The 18,052-nt window shown below is 40.5% G+C and overlaps 1 protein-coding gene, 1 long non-coding RNA gene and 1 pseudogene across 2 annotated transcripts in view; 1 reads left to right on the top strand and 2 right to left on the bottom strand.

Moving 5' to 3' along the window:
• The window catches only part of LOC143864118 (uncharacterized), a 27,891-nt gene continuing 9,839 nt past the window's right edge, over positions 1 to 18,052 (top strand). The window contains exon 1 of the long non-coding RNA XR_013241100.1: positions 1 to 205. This is a non-coding gene — a long non-coding RNA (uncharacterized LOC143864118). The remainder of the gene's footprint in view (positions 206 to 18,052) is intronic.
• On the bottom strand, positions 3,331 to 9,812 carry LOC143864427 (L-ascorbate oxidase homolog; annotated as a pseudogene).
• LOC143864305 (dehydrin COR410-like) lies at positions 10,076 to 13,010 on the bottom strand. Its single transcript, XM_077375220.1, has 2 exons — positions 12,663 to 13,010; positions 10,076 to 10,676 (listed from the first exon to the last, which is right to left on the bottom strand). Exons 1-2 carry the CDS (start codon positions 12,900 to 12,902, stop codon positions 10,254 to 10,256), a joined length of 663 nt encoding a protein of 220 aa, XP_077231335.1. The 5' UTR covers positions 12,903 to 13,010; the 3' UTR covers positions 10,076 to 10,253.

The following is an 18,052-nucleotide window of genomic DNA, read 5'->3' on the forward strand; positions in this document are numbered from 1 at the left end:
CTTCTCCTTGGATTCTCATTCCTTTCTCCATCATCTCCTTCTCTCTCTCTCTCTCTCTCTCAAAACCAGAGAATAGAGAGAACAGAAAGAAGAAGAAGAAGATGATTGGGCGATCGATATTGAGAGAGCAGATGAGGGAGTATCAGATTCGGTCCAAATACGAGGGGGCTTCGATCTCATTCTTCTCCTCCAAGCTCAATTCCAGGTATGAAACAAATCAAATTCCCCAAATTGAGGGTTTCTGAAACTGATATGTATCGTTGATTTGCATGCTTGTTTTGTTGTTCTATCTTATTGTTATTCAAGATCGAAAGCTAGGGTTTTTATGTTTTTCTTTCACTTACTACAGAAAAAAACAGTTTTTTGTAATGATTTTATTGAATTGGAGAGAATACGTTTTCAACCGGATGATAATGGGTTTTCATATGTATTTGTTTGGTTTCTGATGGTAATTTGTCTTTTCTGGGATTCTGATGAGTCTGTATTAAAAAAGATTGAGATACGAATTGGAAAATAATTAATTTAGACACAGATGATTGTGTTTGTTCATCCCGCCTTCCGTTCTATAAGGGGAATTTTAATTCTTTATACGATTGATTGATTAATTAATTTAGATTATTCATTCAGGCCATGTTTGGCAGCCATGAAAGTTTTTTTCCATGAGATATTGGTTTATCAAGTGGTAGGAGAGGGCCGAGGAGGTGATATGTGCAGATAATTATGGTGTTTATGGGGTAGTTGTAATGTAGTTATTATGTAGTTTTGGGATTGTGTTTTAGGGTTGTGGGTGTTAGTGATTGCATGTGTAACTCGAATACTGGCGGCATTGGCAGCCTCCTCTGTAGCGTAGTTGGCTTAATCTAGTTCGATAGTCGAGAATGGTTTTAATGAGATGAAAATTTTTATTTTTTTGAATGATGAATGAGACGAAAGTTTTTCCTCTCTCGAGAGGGATCCATCTTGTGTTCTCCTCCATCATTAGTCTTTGGTGGTGGAAGGCGACTCACTCAACGTCATTCAGTAGGTGAATTATGAAAAAGGATTTCCTTGGAGATTTTCCATGTGCTTGGAGGAGATCTTGGACACAATGGAGGGGCACTCGACGCCATTTTAACATGTCATCAACTCAGCTAATAGCGATGTGGATCGGTTGGATAGATCTGGGTGGAGGGGTATTTTGAGGGTTTCAATCATCTTCCCCTCGATGAGTATTTTGTTTCTTTTGATTGTGCTTTGGTGCAGTGATTGACCCTCTCGATTGTGGTCATAGTTATTATTTTCGGTTTGTTTTGTCTGGGATGGAAAAACGTCTCATTCCGTTTTGGAAGATGGAAAAAAAAAGAAGAACAAAACATTCCCTTAAAGAATCCATTATGATCCAATCCATTTTGTTGTGTTTTGTTCATTCCGAATGAAATAGGGTGAAAGATCCTGTTCCGGACGAATTCACATTGAAAATTTTTAGATTTGTAATTTCATGGATTTTCCATATTTTCCATTTTAACTTCATTGAATGAAATGTGTTATGCCTATTTGAAGTGCATTTGATGTCATTTAACCATTACAAATGAATGTGTGTGTGTGGGGGTTGGTGGGGGGGGGGGGGGGGGTGTTGTTGTTAAAAACACGTCAACACCTCTTGTTTCTCTAGTGCAAAATCTCCTTCCATCGCATTCATAGGAGCATCTTCCATTGGTTTCACTCTCGCTAGATTGAATGACCCGACATGGGCTTATGGTACGTTAGTGCCAAGTCAACAAAATAACTAGTTGCATATTTTGCAGTAAGCTTATATTGGCCGGAGGCATCCGATTAAAGTAACATCTAGAGGGTGTTTAAGGCGAAGTAACAATAACATTTGAGAGGGTTCCATCAGATATAAAATAGAGAATTGTGAAGCTTTGGACTTTCTAAAAAATTTAGATAGAATATATTTATGGCACATATTGGTCATCCATATGGTTCGCCAACCTAATATGAAGGGGCAGATGACGAGGATACTACAATTACTAGCCTCATAGTAGTTAGATCAGGTTCTAAGGAGAAAGAAAAGTCACAAAAGGGAATAAAGATGAAAAATGGATCAGGAGCACTCAGACCATTTTTTGACTTACGGACAACCCTTGTGGATCAGCCATAAAAGTGATTTGGCTACAAAAGAAACAATTGATTGGGCTGACAAGACAGTGGCATGCTCTGCTAAAATGCTAACATCTCTTTCAGTTTCCTAATTCGTCTTATTAACAACCAATGTTTGATACTGTTAATGCGGTTGGGTGGGGGTATAAGACATCCTCTTTCCGTGACTTGAGGAGTCCTTTCAGTAGAAAATCTGAGAAATACCCTCTCGACAAGGATCAACCACGATGTGGGGTAAAACACCAAAGAATGATGCAAAGAAACACAATCCCGCAAGAAACACCAGATTTACGTGGTTTGGCAGTGTGCCTATGTCCACGGGAAAATCTAATATGAGATTTGCCCGACGGAATTGAGCAAATCCTCGTTTAACATATACTGAATTGAGCAGATTTTATATAGTGTGTGGGCGTAAAGTTCATTATTTTTCAAAAAAGTGCAGTGGGGCCCACTTCATAGGATGATCCAAACCGTTCATTAGTTTGGATATGTTAAATCATCTCCATAAGATGATCCTAACGCTCTAATCCTTTTGTTCTAAAGAAGTTGTAGCAGATGCACACTGTTGTCTCTGTATTCCACAAAGTGAGCCTGGTCTGAGTAGGATTTTTATCTTGGGTTTTTCTCGGTTTTCTCTTGCATACGGTATTGGTTGATAGGACAAAGAAAGGGTTGTGAGTTTGCGGGTTTTGTATTAATTCATTGTAATCCTTGGTTTTTGTTTTCTCGTAGTGGAAGATCGTATTCTCACCCATGGATGTACGTATCTTCGCCGAACCACCTAAAATCTCGGTCCTTGTCTTGTGGCTTGTGTTTATTTTTACTTTTCCATCCGTTTGTATACGATCGGATCAGATTTGCCTGACAGAATTTCTCAACACGACTTATAATTCATGTTTAAGAAACATGGAAAATGTTACAATTAATATAAGCAAAATCTTTAATCTCATTCATGTTTATTAACTCTGTAGGAAGAAGAATAAGTGAGAAATAATTAAAACATGCACATTTTATTCTACGCCAACGCGCCAAGTAGATAATTTGAACTCTTCTACCTTGGCCAACTCCGTTTATTATATACTTAACAATGGTAATAGAAAGAGAATGGCTTAATCTGAATTGGGTTTCCTTCTAAATAAATGTTACGCCAAGATAAGGATCATTTACCACTAATCATCTAATATTCCAAGCTTTGTTAAGTTCTTTCTTCTAGCTCATCTGTCTCTTTGGTGTTAAGACAGCACCCACAATGAAATATGAAGGGATCACAAATTACATAAGTGTGTTTTTTCCTCTAATTATATCCCCTCTAATATGGATTAGAGGCGACGAGTGCGACAGCCGGAAGCCTTGCCGCAGAGCCGAGCATTTGGCGGGATGGGGTACTCGTCTCTGGTAGACTTTGCAGGCGAATACACGCGCATATAAAATTGTTGGCCAAGGTACTGGCGCGCCCAAAACTCGGACAGTAAGTTCCACGTAAATTGATGTCCATGACTTGGGATATACCTTCAAGAATGATCCAAAAGAAAACAACTCACAGATCAAGTAGTTAAGATTAATGATTTGGTACAATTTCTTGGGTTTGGGGTGGTCTTTTCAATGATCAAGATCAAATTCAATGGGAATGTGTACAGTTTGAACGGTCGAGATCAAAGGATAATCAAGTCAATTTACTCACTTGGGTGGTGCAGCGCGCTACTGCGTCTTTGAGGTTATACTGTTTCCTACTAGTGGGCGTCCACTGTCCTCCGTCCATCCTGTAATATGTGAAAATTTTGCATGGAAAGATGATCAAGAAGTTGTAGGGCCTGTTCCGCAGTGTTTCTCATTCTTCCACTCAAAGAGAGGACAAAACGGGCAGACACAGGAGAATGAGAATCACGCCAATTGAATTTCCATGGCTTAATTAAAAAAACTGGGCAAAAACTCATCCTCCCACACGGGTTTAAGGGTGCAACTAGGACTAGGTTGGGAAAGATCAAACCGCTTAAGCTTATTACTCATAGCCATATAGCTCAAAGCATCAAGTCATCTCTTCCTAAGACCACCAATGTTAAGAAATTTATGTAAGATGTTCAAGAACAGTTTGGTAGTTTAGATAATAACTCAACCCTAATCTGATTCTAGCCTCCTTTTTTCAAATCGAGCTGAATTGACTCTGGTTAGGTTCAGGCTGGCTAGGGGAAAAATAACTGCACTAACTCATCTTATCTTTTATTGTATAAACAGCTTTCAAAGGTTATTAGAGTTCCCAACAAGCTTTCTTAAGCCGAAAGGCAAGCTAAGTTTGTGCAATCATTAAAACATGGTAGTGCCAATATCAATAGCCTTTTTAAAATGACAATAAAACCATAGGAGGGGTTGGGGTCAGGTCGGGTCAGGTTGCCCAAGCCCTTAACCCTAACCCAATCTCGAATTAAATTGGGTTGCTTTGCCCAACCCAAGGATATGGCAACCTAACCCAAGCCGAAATCAGGTTGAACCTGTCAGGTTACCCTAGTTGAGGCCCTTAATGTCCAATTTGCAAATAAGATTAAATTAAAATAACCTTGAGTTGAAAAGCTTTACCCAACAACAAAGAACGAGTAGCCATCAAAGTGCCAGCTCTGGATTATGTTTTCATGGTTTTCAAACACGATCTCAACAAAGGCTCGAAAATCGGCTGCCATGACGGAGGTGTCAAGGTATTGCCGGCCGCCGGTGGGATTGTCGGAGATGCTTCTGAGGCGGAAAACACCTCCGATGTTGAAGTAGTCGGCAAGTTTTAGGGGTGTATCGGTCGAAACAAAGGAGACGCTATTGACGGCATATCGGTGCTTGCCATTGATTAGACAGGCGGAATTGGAAAGCTTGATGGTCCGGGTGGGCTTGATGAGCCCATAATGGTATGAGCCTTGTGGGTTTGGTCTCTGCCCACAGGCTGTGAGGTTAGTCCTGGCATTCACAAATAAAAGTTGAGGATTTATATATTTTTTTAAGGAAATGATCGATTTGTGCAAGCACTAGTAGGATGATAATTCAAAGGACTATCATGACCATAATGGACAATTATTTTTGGCGATATGGTTTGGTACGACCCTAACTACCATGTGTTACTTTTGATAGGGTCAGGTCCGTCCTTAACTAACACATAGTCTCGAACGTCAATGCAATTATATTTAACTACTTGTTAATGCATTATATTATCAGGAAAGTGAAGCTACACACTTGTGTAGCTAACTTAGCTACACCGATGGCTTAAAATACAGTGGGCCCACATTGTTTGGGTGATCCAAACCATTCATTTGATAGGCCCTCACATTGATAGGGTCTGCCCAAAAAATCAGCTCCATAGGATCATCCCAACCTTTCAAACTGTGGAGGCAAAAATGGACAAATTTGTGGAGGTTTTTACATGTCCATTTTTGCCTCTACAAATCGTAGGGTTGGGATGATCCTATAGAGCCCGTTTTTTTGGGCACAACCTATCTATGTGAGTGCCCCTCAAATGAATGGTTTGCATCACCCAAACAATGTGAGGCCCACTGTATTTTAAGCCGTCGGTGTAGCTAAGTTAGCTACACAAGTGTGTAGCTTCACTTTCCTCTAAACATAATGCATTAACAAGTTGTTAAATATAATTGCATTGACGTTCGAGACTATGTGTTTGGGCTCTAGAATTTTTGCTCAAGGGTTTTAGGGGTTTAAAATTTCGGGGTTTAGGGCTATTACAAGTCAAGGTCGGATAATCGGATTGTCTGATCGGAACAAAAAATTTTCCAAACTAATTATTGGACTCGGTTTGGGCCTAATAGAGGTGACCACATTCTGAAACGAACAGGGCCTAATGAATCCATGATGAGGCCCATTTATTAAAGGACAATCCAGATGGAAATCACAACGTCCACGTATCCAATATGAATGATTGGCATTAGCATTCAAATGATTAAAACTATAAATGGTTTGATTGGATCAATCCTCAAAACTAATTAACATGATTCTTTAGGGTATAACCCTTCGATGGGCTATTCATGGGCCCATCCCATATCTAGAATTAATTTTGGATTCCAATACCTTGATGGGCGGCCCATTAGCTACGTTAAATTTCTTCAAAACATATCACAGGAACAGGGCTTTACCTGATGGAACGGGCCTGGTAGAGAGACAAACCAATTTCAATGGTAGGCCCAACTGGGAGCGGGCCCGAGACCAGCCCAGCAGAATTGCTGTAGTGAAGAATGCCGGTGGTGGTAAGCACAGGCGTGGTGAAACAGGATGAAACGACGATCGACCCGGTTGGTTGGCTGTCACTAGCACAGAATATGATTGGCCCACGTGAACGTCGAGGGAGTAGTAAGTGATTTGTTGAGTGTGTGTGCCCTCCACTTCAACCAGTGTAATCCCGTGGGCTTGGATCCGGAAGTTGAGGGAGTTTTGTAGGCCCACATTTGAGATCCGAAACCTGTATGTTTTGCCTGATCACAAGAAAGAAACGAAGTTTATTACTGGTGGGCTCCAATGGAAGTGACCCAAGACAAGGCCCATTGGTAGAGTATGGCCCATCCTGGGTCCATCCATTTCATGACGGACTGTCCGATTCTGACCAAACAATCCTAGCCCTATGATCCAAGGGTGCTCTTTCAAGGTCTAATTTCTTTTGCAGCCCTTGATCGAGAAGATCAGATTGATACTTAGTCCGGCCTTCAAATAAAAGTTCCCCATCATCAAACATATAGCCATTTGTAAAATTAATGGCCCGATCAATAGACGGTGTTGATGGGCCCAAGCTTGGATGGGCCATGCAACAAACATTGCATTCGAGTGGATTAGATGATCCTAACCGTCTATCCAATCGTATATTATAATCATCCAATGAGCGATCTTTTCGGGGATGGTCACTACACGGTCAGGATTTCATCTTGACCCAATCGGCTGTGGGTGGACTGTGGAGATTCTTGGCTCTCAAGCTCGCTTATATTCCAAAAAAACCGCTTATATACTGAAAGTTTGGTATATGTGAACACTATGGATATGAGGATATACCTTTGCTCAACTGTGAAGTGTGCACTCCTTGGACCACGACCGTTGATGAGGATGCCATCGGGAAAGAGAGGCCTTTTGGCTTTTGCCATGGTCCAGAGTAGTTTTCAAGGTCTGAAACATAGTCAAATTTCCTTTCATAGATTATACACCAACATTCTGTGTAGATGAAAACCAAGTAGGGCCTCACAAATTGACGGTCCAGATCATCTAACAATTGGACCCATAACAAGATCCAACCCTACTAGATAATTGATTATATTGAAAGGGAATTAGCACATAATGAAGTTTAGTAGTAGTATTAGTAATGGGGGGAGGGAGATTAGAGATTACTCTGTGATTAGCCTTGTACCAATCTCCGATGAGGACGGTGAAGTCTCCGGCGGGGTTCGGAAAAGGCACTGGAATCTTTGGCTGGCTAAGGATTCTGATCCCTCCGGGCCCTCCGGCCGCCTTATGAAAGGCGAGAGAAGGGAAGTAGAAGAACCTACCAATCTTATCCTTCATGTTAAGAATGTAGGTGAAGTTTTTTCCTGGAGGAATCGGACAAGTCGTCCCGTAAACGCCATCTTCCCACGAATTTCTCCTTTGCTTAATTCCATTCCTATTTTACACATTAAACCAAATTCATTTTAGTTCTAATGATAGTTTAAATTTCATAATCTATGCATTAGTTTTTCAATTTGACTGAAACATTATAAATCATAAGAGGAAGTCTAAACTGAAGGGAGCCCTTGCAAAAAAGAGATGAAAGGCTCTCCTATTTGCTACACATCACCATCATGCATTAATCACGGCTGAAAAGTCAAATATGATGGTGATGTGCAGCCAATGGGGGAGCCCTTTCACCTCTCTTTTGCAAGGGCTCTCTTCAGTTTAGACTTCCTCTATATTATAAATGACAGTTTTAAAGTGCGGTAGGGAAAAAGAGAAAGAGCGCGGGGAGGGATTTTAAACGAGAAGAAAAAAAAAAACAGAGAAGAAATTGATATAGGCACTCCTCCTTTCAATAATAGTCCCCTCTCTTTTCATAATAACACTTTTCCAGTAGTAGTTTTCCTTCCATTTAAAGGCTTTACATTCATTCTCCTCTCAGGGCACGTAAATAAAAAAGTGTTTGAGAAAAGGAGGTGTGCAATTATAAATGCGAGGGGCGTTGATATTATTCCCCGTAAGAGAAGAAAAGATAAGATAAGCGTCGGTTGGGAGTGTGAGTGGGGCCTTGGTGGGCCATATCTTACATTATTAAGGTTGTTGACTCGAGCCACGGAGATTACATGTGCTGGATTTCGGGGTGGGGCCCATCTAAAACTATTGTCACTTGGCAAAATCCAAATGATATTCATTGGGTCAATATCCTAAGTTGGGCTGCAAACCAGCCGAGCCAAACTTTGGGGTGTTCGTGCCCGGCTCGCTTAGTTTGAGCGTCGGCTCGTGTTCGTGACGAGCTTTTTACTATGGGCTCGTGTTCGGCTCGCCAATATTTAACAAAGCCCAAGCTCGGCTCGTTTAGTAAACGAACGAGCTTGAGCCGAGCTTTTATGCTCCATTTGGTTGCCGGAATTTTTTTGGTTCTTGGGACTTTTGTGGAATTTCCGCAGGAAACCCACGTTTGGTTACTGGGTCCAAAATAATCCCAGGAACCAAAATAACCCCGCACGAAACACTACCCTAGAAAAAAAAAAAACTCCCAAAAATCAGAAATAAGCTTGCAGAAGAATTTTTTTTCTTCCCAACAGTTCAAGCAACCAAACAAAGCATTTTTTTTTTCCCAATCTCCCAGGGAGTTTTTTTTTCTTTCCAACAGTTCAAGCAATCATACTTCCAGGGAGTTTTTTTTCCACCAATCTCCCAGGGAGTTTTTTGTTCCACAGAAATCCCAAGAACCAAAAAAATTCCGGCAACCAAACGGAGTGAGCCGAACCGAGCCAAGCTCGAGCTTGGTTGGTTTCCAGTTTAGCTCGTTTAGTAAACACATCAAATAAATACCATTAAATAATATATATTATATATAGTAATATAACGAACATAATCCGACCTTTAAAGCTCGGCTCGGCTCGGCTTTATGAACCGAGCCTAAAAAGTTCACGAGCTTGTCCAAGGCAAGCTATACAAAGCTCGAGTCGGCTCGTTTATTTGACGAGCCTAATTTTTGGGCTCGGGTTCGGCTCGTTTAGTAAACGAACGAGCCCGAGCCGAGCTTTTAATGAGCCAAACCCAAACATGTTCGTGATCCGGCTCGGTTCATTTGCATCCCTAATCCTAAGACCCAAGATTATTTCTGTGGGACCCATATACGGGCGCAACTTGGGTCGGGCTCAACCTGAACACGACGGGTTAAACCCGATTTTGGCTCGGGTTGGGTAAGTGTTGAGGCCTTGGCAACCTGACCTAACCTCCGTCCTCTAATGTTATCTTGATTTTCGTTGGACCATTGTATTTTTCTGATTGGCCCAAGGTGAACCCAAACCAACCGACCCGATTTTGGGTTAGATGGATTGGGTTAGGGTTGAGAAATTTAGAGGGTGGTTGGGTAAGGGTTGAGGGAATGCTAGCGTTGGCCTTGACCCGATCCAACTTCACCAAAGCTGCACCGTTAGTGGGGGCCATCTAAAACGATTGTGAGGTGGTGCAATCCGAACAGTGTCCATTGGATCAATATCCTAAGACCCAAAATTATTTCGATGTCACCCATATATAGCCATAGTTTAGATCCGAATGGAAGAACCTTCAATTTATAAAGACATCCCTCTAAATAAGTCATAGCGATATAATTTATCTCTAAATTAATCATGGAAGAAGAATTTATTTTTTTTCACAAGAAATATTTTTCATGCAAGCTAAACAGGGCCTAAATAAAATATGTAAGTGATGGTGGATATTGGGACTAATAAGAATTTTGTACAAACAAAGAAACAAACAATTCACTACTATATATAAAAACAACACTATTACATTCACATCCCCCTCCACATAAACAAACCAACATCAAGTACCTAAACACACATCATCTTCAAGCAAATAACACAATAATCCTATACATAATTATAACAACATATAAAGAAAACAAAAGAACTTCAATGGTTGGCACTCTACTCTCCCTCATTCTTGTGGTAACCAGGCAGCTTCTCCTTGATCATCTCAAAAATACCCTTCTTCTCCTTAGCAGCCTCTCCCTCCCCTTCGTGGATCGGGACATCAGTGGACATGGGGGGTGGCACATCATCGGCTTTCTTAGTGTGTCCGCCGGGAAGCTTCTCTTTGATCTTGTCAAGAAAGCCCTTATTCTCATCTACGGTTTCCATTGGGATTTCATCGGCTTTCTCTGTGGTTTTCGTTGGGATTTCTTCAACTTCCTCTATGGCGACCGATGTTTCTTTTTCATACTTCACTTCGACCACTTTCTCCTCTTCTTCTGCCTTCTCACCGGATACCTTCTCCTTGATCTTCTCCTTCAATCCTTTCTTCTTCTTCTTTTTCTTTCCTTCCACCTCTTCTTCTTCATCACTACTAGACTGAAAAGTATCAAGCAAGAAGATAAGTAAGCAAGATTTACAAGACTATGGATTATGGCTGTAAAATAACTCTTTTACCCTTAAACATATGGACCTTTGTATATTAATATGAGGTACCCTTTGTTTGGGCCTCCTGATATGACATCAAGGCAGTAGGTCCTTAGTTTGGACCTACAATGAGGATTAGTATGCCTAATGGGCCAAAAGACTATGAACGCCTTGGTGTCTGTGAGCCCAACAAGAGAATCCAGCTGGGTTCACCAAGGCTGTTGGATTCATTTGAGTCAAATGGTTTGATCAACGGTTTAAAAAGGTTTCTGCTCAAAACTCGGTTGAGTTGACTCGACAGAACTCAAAAATAACTCGAGTAGCCCGATTTATAGGAGTCGACTCAAGTATTGATTGAGTCAACTCGAGTAGGCTGAGTTTAGAGTCGACTCCACCAGTTTTAGTATTATTGATGCAATGGTTAGCCACATAGCACATTATGGTGGCGCCCACCAAATAAATGGGTCCACCATCGTGTGAGTGGGCCCATTTCCCTATATCACTTGGATGACCTCCTCTCGTGATCACATTTACATGTTGAGTCAAAACTACCAAAATGCCCTTCATTTTATCATCGATACCCCTTCATAACCTAACTATCCCCGTGGCCCACACCACCCTCTAAATTAAAGGCCGAGTGGCGCTCTTAAAAGGGTACTCGTCGTCTACTATACTTGTCAACAAAATAGGGGGAGTTATATGTGTGCATGTTTTTCCTGATTTAGGGGGAGTTTATATATTGCATATCCTTTTCCTTGATTCTTGTCTCTTGCCCCATCTTTTTGTTGAAGCTACAGAGGGAGAGAAATGTATGTGCTTATTGGCAAATCTCTTGTGAATGTCATTATAAAAAAGGAGGAGAATGTAAGCCCAATGGTTCCAATCTTAGCATTATCTTATTGTTTTGATGATTCCATACACAAGTGATTTTATATCAATAATGTGCTTTTAATTGTCTAAGTTGTAGATCTCATTAGTGTGCAATAAACGAAGCTTGGATCAAGGCATTGAAGCTAAATTGGAATGCATTTGGTGTCATTTGAAAATAACATGGCAATTTCATAAATATTAGGGGGTGGGAATATGGGATCATCAACATAACCAAAAAGAAAAAGAAAAAAAAAAACAAGCTTGAAAGTCATAAAAACAACTTCGAGGAATGATAGAATCAAGGGCGCCCTTGCAAAATTCAGCTCTAAGGGCGCCCCTATTGGTTGATTTTTGCAAAGTTAATAAGTTTTTCACGTTTTTTAGGTGCGTTCTACTTTTTTCAGCGCTTCACCTTGCAAAAATCCACCAATATGGGGCGCCCTTTGTGCTGATTTTTGCAAGGGCACCCTTCATTCTATCATTCCTCACTTCCAGGAAAAAAATGATATTGTATTTCTGAGATTTCATATGGTGTAAGCTCGTATAGTCCAGTATTTTTCAAAAAGTGCTGTACAGCCCATACCATAGGATTAAAATGATATTGTATTGCCGAGATTTCATATGCTGTAAGCCCGTATAGTCCCGCATTTTTCAAAACGTACTGTACAGCCCACACCATAGGATGATCCAAACACTCCCATCTCATGGGCCACAAGCCAACAGCGTAAATAGGTTATGTCCAAAAATGATTTCCAAGGTTCCAATCCCAACCTTCCTCTATAGATCCGAGGGCTAGGATCATCCTAAGGAAATGATTTTTTGTAGACAATCTATTTACACTGTGGTCCATCAAATGGAGTGTTTGGATCATCCTATGGTGTGCGCCCGCATAGTAAAATACTGGACTATACGGGCTCACACCACATGAAATCTCTTATAGTGCCACCCACTTGGTAACTTTCCACTCATTTTTTTTTTCGTGCATTCCAAATTCAACAAAAACAAGTGGGTGGCATTGTGGCAATACGATTTAATGATTTTGCTTTCCTTTTTCTTCTTTGTTCTTACCGAGCTTGAGCTGCTGTGAGAACGATGGAGCTTCTCAAAGAGACTAGCCTTCTCTTCTTTTTCCTTTTCCTTTTCCTCCTTTTCTTCAGTAACTTGGACCTTCTCAAACTCAGTGACTAAAACTTCTTCATCAGGCTTTTCTTCGTCTTTCTTCTTACCCAAAAAATTTAGTAATCCACGCTCCTTAACTTCACTCTCGACAACCTCCTTCTCATTGTAGTGTTGGTTTTCTTCAGCCATGGCCAACTTAGCACAAACAAGATATCAAAAGAACAAAAAGCTTTTAAACGTCAGAGAGAAATGAAAAACTGTGTGTATTGATGGTTTTGTGACTTGTGAGATGTGTTTCAGCTTTGGGCTTTTTATAGGAGAATTCATGGGGACGCGTCTTTAACGCTTTTTTATGTCAAATCATGTTCAAAAGGGGCGCATTATCCTACAGGGGAGGCGAAAAAAATCATCACCCCCGAAGAAAAGAGTAAAAGAGACACAAGTACGTGATTTGGCATGCCGACAACCAATTGAGAGGTCGACACGTAGCAAGTGAACGTGAATGGGCGGTTGTGGGACCCAATATGTCGGTCGAGTGACGATAAATCTGGAAGTTCCGTGGAAGTTCCGTGTGGTACTTATCAAAAGTTGCCACGTGTCTAGCCTCTTTTAATCTTTGAATATAAGAGTGGCGGTATCAAAAAAGACATTTAGTTTTGCTTGTTTTGGGAGTTTGTGGTGGGGAGAGCCTTTCGAATTTTGAAGATGAGAGTGTCGGTTAAATGTCGGCATTCGGCTTTTGCTTTTCATTTAAGTAGTTGATATCCGCACTACCAAATTTTGATGATGGTGCTACCGACTTTGTTTTTTCTCATTGGTTGTTTATAGCAGTGTAACTGTCATTAAATCCCAACCAACTGAAGGGTGGAAAATAAACTTAGTAGTGCCATTATCAAAATATGGCAGTGGTTGATATCATTCCCCCCTCTGTCCACATCATTTCCCTTGTATCTTTCGTTCTTTCTTCTTTACCTTTCCCTGTTCAAATGCTTTTTGCTTTTTGAAAATTAGCAAAAGCAATTTTCTTCTCAACATGGGTGTAAAGTTAATGAGGGAAAGAAGACATGTGGATTCTTTTTTAATTGATCTAGACGCCTCAATTTGGTGGGACCCATCTAAAACAGATTTTATGGCCATGGATGATTCATCGTTGGACCCACTACGGGTCGGTTTGGATTGTCAGAATCAGGCACTAGAATCGTATTCCGATTGGTTAAAAAAAAATTGAACAGAATCAAGAGCAGAAATAACAACGTAGCAGAATTAAATGGAAGATAAGGAATTCCGGAATCTGTTTCCCATCCTATGGTATTCGACCATTCTAGTTCTGCCTTGATGGGAATGAAACTTTTATTGATTTTTTTAAATTCAATTTTTTATTTTAATTTTTCATTCCCTCCTTGGGGAAATGGAAATAATTCAATGCCAATTCAAAAGCCTTATTCCAGCAGTCCAAATGCAGCCTGAATGAATTGTCTAGATTGATAATCAACCACACATGTCTGTATGATGATCATGGCCGTTAATCTAAAATAGGTCACATTGTAGACCTCATGCTGGCCAGATGATCTTACAAATTACCAGGATCATCCTTTTGAAGTGGGACCCACAAGACCAATATGGATATGTAGTGGCCCACCAAATATGGTGCTGATTCCCATACACATTTACCTCATTTATGAGGAGTCTGAGAAAACAAATTGACCGTTAATCTTGCCAAATGGATGTTACTCTCGAGATTTGTGCATTACACGTTTGCTCTTCTTAACTTCTTTATCTCTAGACTAGACTAGTCATCCTTGACTCGTCGTTCTCTTACATATCCACGCGGACCACACTCGCTAATGTTGATAGTTGCACCCTTTTTTTGTTAGGATATTGGGACTGCCATGTTTTGATAATTGCACGAACTCATCTTGTATTTTCATATTTAATTACCTTCTTAGAGCTTTTTGGGAATTATAATAACTTTTGACCACTTGCTATATAATAAAGGATAGGATGAATTTGTGTAATTATCAAAACATGGTAGTGCCAATGTCTATTTTTTTCCTTCTTGCCATTGAGTGATACTTTTTTGTACTACCTTAGGTCAACTCAACTCACCTAAGCCTTTGTCCCAGACTAGCTGGGTCGGCTAATGAATCCTTTAGAAAAATTTCATGAAGAAGGTGAAAGATCTGCCCGGCTCAAATTGACTAAAGTCTATTTTTCTTATACTACCATGTTTTGATAATGTGACTAACTCACTTTGTCACATCATAGACTCTCTTTTTAAACTAATTTTATTAGACCGAGTTAAGCCGAAAATTAGTCATGTGCATATTATGTTGTACATGTAATTGGAAAAACATTTTAGATGAAAAATTTTCCACAAATTAGAGGGAAATAATATGATTATGTTTATATTAGGATATTATCATAAATAGAAGGTCTCCGAGCAAAAATTGTATAGGGGTATGTAAAAATGTAGAAACATTTTGCTTTTCAAACTTTTCATGTAAATCCTTGCAACAAACAGGACCTAAACTATTCATTTGCTGGAGCCTTACCTAGGTTGTGCTACAAATATCTCCTCCTTATGATGATCCTGACCCTCGATCTGATCTGCCGAAGCCTCTATGCCGTCCATCCATTTGCAACCTCTACGGATCAGAGGGTTAGGATCATCCTATGGAGTGTTTTGGGGCACAACTTATCTATGTTCAGAGGCTTGGGTGGAGATCGTGGGACCCATCCCATCAAAACATGAGGTAAAATGGTGGGTCCAAAACTTGAAAGAAACATGTTCAGTATATATTAAAGATGTGGACTGATTTCTGCACTACCATATTTTGATAATGGCACTACAAAACTTGTATTTCGCCTTTTTTAATTATTTTAGGACTGTTACTTAATGAAAACTCTTAAGTCAGGATTGATCACCAAACTAAGTGTCTTTCATGATGGTATGTGATTCGAATGGTTTGGCACATTATAGTCAATCATACCTGGTCCTCTATTCCTCTTTTCTTGTTATCGCTCTTCCTCATTTATTACTATTACAAAACTTGCAAGCCACATTCTTAATCCTCGAGATTGCTTTCACTTTCATTGCTTTTGTTCTGCATCACCAAGTTACTTCTATATAGGCAAAGCCCTATTAGGAGCATTGGAAGAATGAGCAAATCCTAATGGGGCCAGAGAAGGCAATAATGGCCTCCCCTCTATTTTTCTAAGTAAAAAAGAATCTATATCCCTTCCTTCCTATGAAGATAACTTTCCTTTCAAGGTTGTCTACGTTATCTCAAGCTTGATTAGGAACCTCTTATGTGCTCTTGTGTCACACACGAGACTTTGTTCCTGGTGTGGACCCTACTCCATGTTTTCTCTCTTATAGACCTCACTAGGGGTGCAAGTTTGGCCCTGTCGGCCCTGACCCGAACAGAGAGGGCGTGTCACGATTCATTTTTTTAGACCCTGACTCACGTCGGGTCGGATTCTGGGTTAATGCCTCGGGTACCCTGACATGACCCGGCCCAACCTTAGGTTTTCTATTATAGAATTTAACCATCTATGCATGTTTCTTTTGCTAATGTTTTCTATTATCTTGGATTGATGTTTCTTTAGATTATTATTATTAATTGTCTATGTTGCCCGTCATGTTGTTGAATTCATATTATCTTATTTTGTTCACTTTCTCTGTTTATTGATCATTTTGTTCTATATGATAAGTGGTTGCTTTATTTTTGGCACTAGGGTCAATTAGGGCCGGCCTGGCCCTGCCCAATCAGGGCGGGCCAGGGCCAACACTGAGCCCTGTAGGGCCGGCCATGGGTTGAGGTTTTTCGGCCCTGACTCAGGGTCAGGGCGGATCAGGGCCGAGATAATTGGATCTAGAGTTGGGCTAGGGTTTTGAAAAACCCGACCCTGTTGCAGCCCTAGACCTCACCTTAGGAAATTGTCCCAAGGGTTCTCATTATTCTTCATCTTTATCTCCCCACTAATAACCTAAATTGTAATTGGGAGGGTTAGTTCTTCTAATCCTCACATCTTCAAATCTAGTTTATACCCACTATTAATTTTAATCTCTCATCCTCAATGAACAATATTCAGTTTGCCTCGAAGTTATTGGAAACTTCTAATTGATAGATTTTAGGTAAAGTAATTGGCAAAAAAGTGGTAATCAGCTCGACATGTTTTGTGTGAGCATGAAATACTGGTTTGACTAGTGTGGTTAACTACGTAATTTTGGTACCCTCAAGGACCACTATTCTCTTATTTTCTACATTTAATCTCATATTTACCCATATGTATGCTTATGCTTAAGTAGGGCACAACCTCAGTCATTGTAATATAATTGGGAGCCCATTATGTAATGGCATCGTGGGTCCTGGTTTCGATTGATCCGAACCGTTCATTTTTTAGGGCTCGGTCTGGATCCCCGATGACCCAAAATTCATGCCAAAAATATAAGGGTGCTATACCCCCGACGGCTCACTAACGGGAAAAGTGAGACGTAGCCCATAAAGCAGGTTCCTATCTACCTTTTACCGGTACGACACTACTCCAATCCGATCTCTCTCTCCAACATGCATGAACGGTTGGTGGGCCCAATTAATTTGTTTTAATCTGTGAGCAAGGTAGGCCACACTACTGGATGATATAAACCATCCATTCAATGGCCCACAACGTAAATAGGTTGCATCTCAAAAGAGAAACTGCGAGTTATAGAAACCTCTATAGATTGGAGGGTTGCGATCATCCCATGGAAATGATTTTTGGGGCACAATCTATTTACATTATGGCCCATCAAATGGATGGTTTGCATCATCCTATGGTTCAGGTTGTATAGTAACATTAAGGTCGAATTGGAGGCCCCACTTATATTTTTCAAAATGAAGTGTACGGTCCACACAATAGGATGATCCAAGCCGTCCATTTGATGGGCCGCGACGTGAATATGTTGTGCCCCCAAAATCATTTCCACAGGATGATCGCAACCCTCGGATCTACAAGAACAAAGGCCAAACTATGGAGAAATGGATGGTTCAGATCAAACTAATATGGACCTACTATCAACCCTACTGAAGATTCCCTTTTTGCCGCTAACTACTCCTATTTCAGTCACAAGTCTATTTCAGTCAAAGAAAGGCCAAACCAGAATTTCGAACTCTTATGCCTCTTCCCCTTGGATTCTCATTCCTTTCTCCATCATTTCCTTCTCTCTCTCTAAAAACCAGAGAACAGAAAGCAGGAGAAGAAGAAGAAGAAGAAGATGATTGGGCGATCGATATTGAGAGAGCAGATGAGGGAGTATCAGGTTCGGTCCAAATACGAGGGGGCTTCGATCTCATTCT

The sequence above is a fragment of the Tasmannia lanceolata genome, unplaced genomic scaffold, assembly GCF_043159265.1.
Source record: "Tasmannia lanceolata isolate RefF3 unplaced genomic scaffold, GAP_Taslan_0.1 ptg000048l, whole genome shotgun sequence".
Lineage (NCBI taxonomy): Eukaryota > Viridiplantae > Streptophyta > Magnoliopsida > Canellales > Winteraceae > Tasmannia > Tasmannia lanceolata.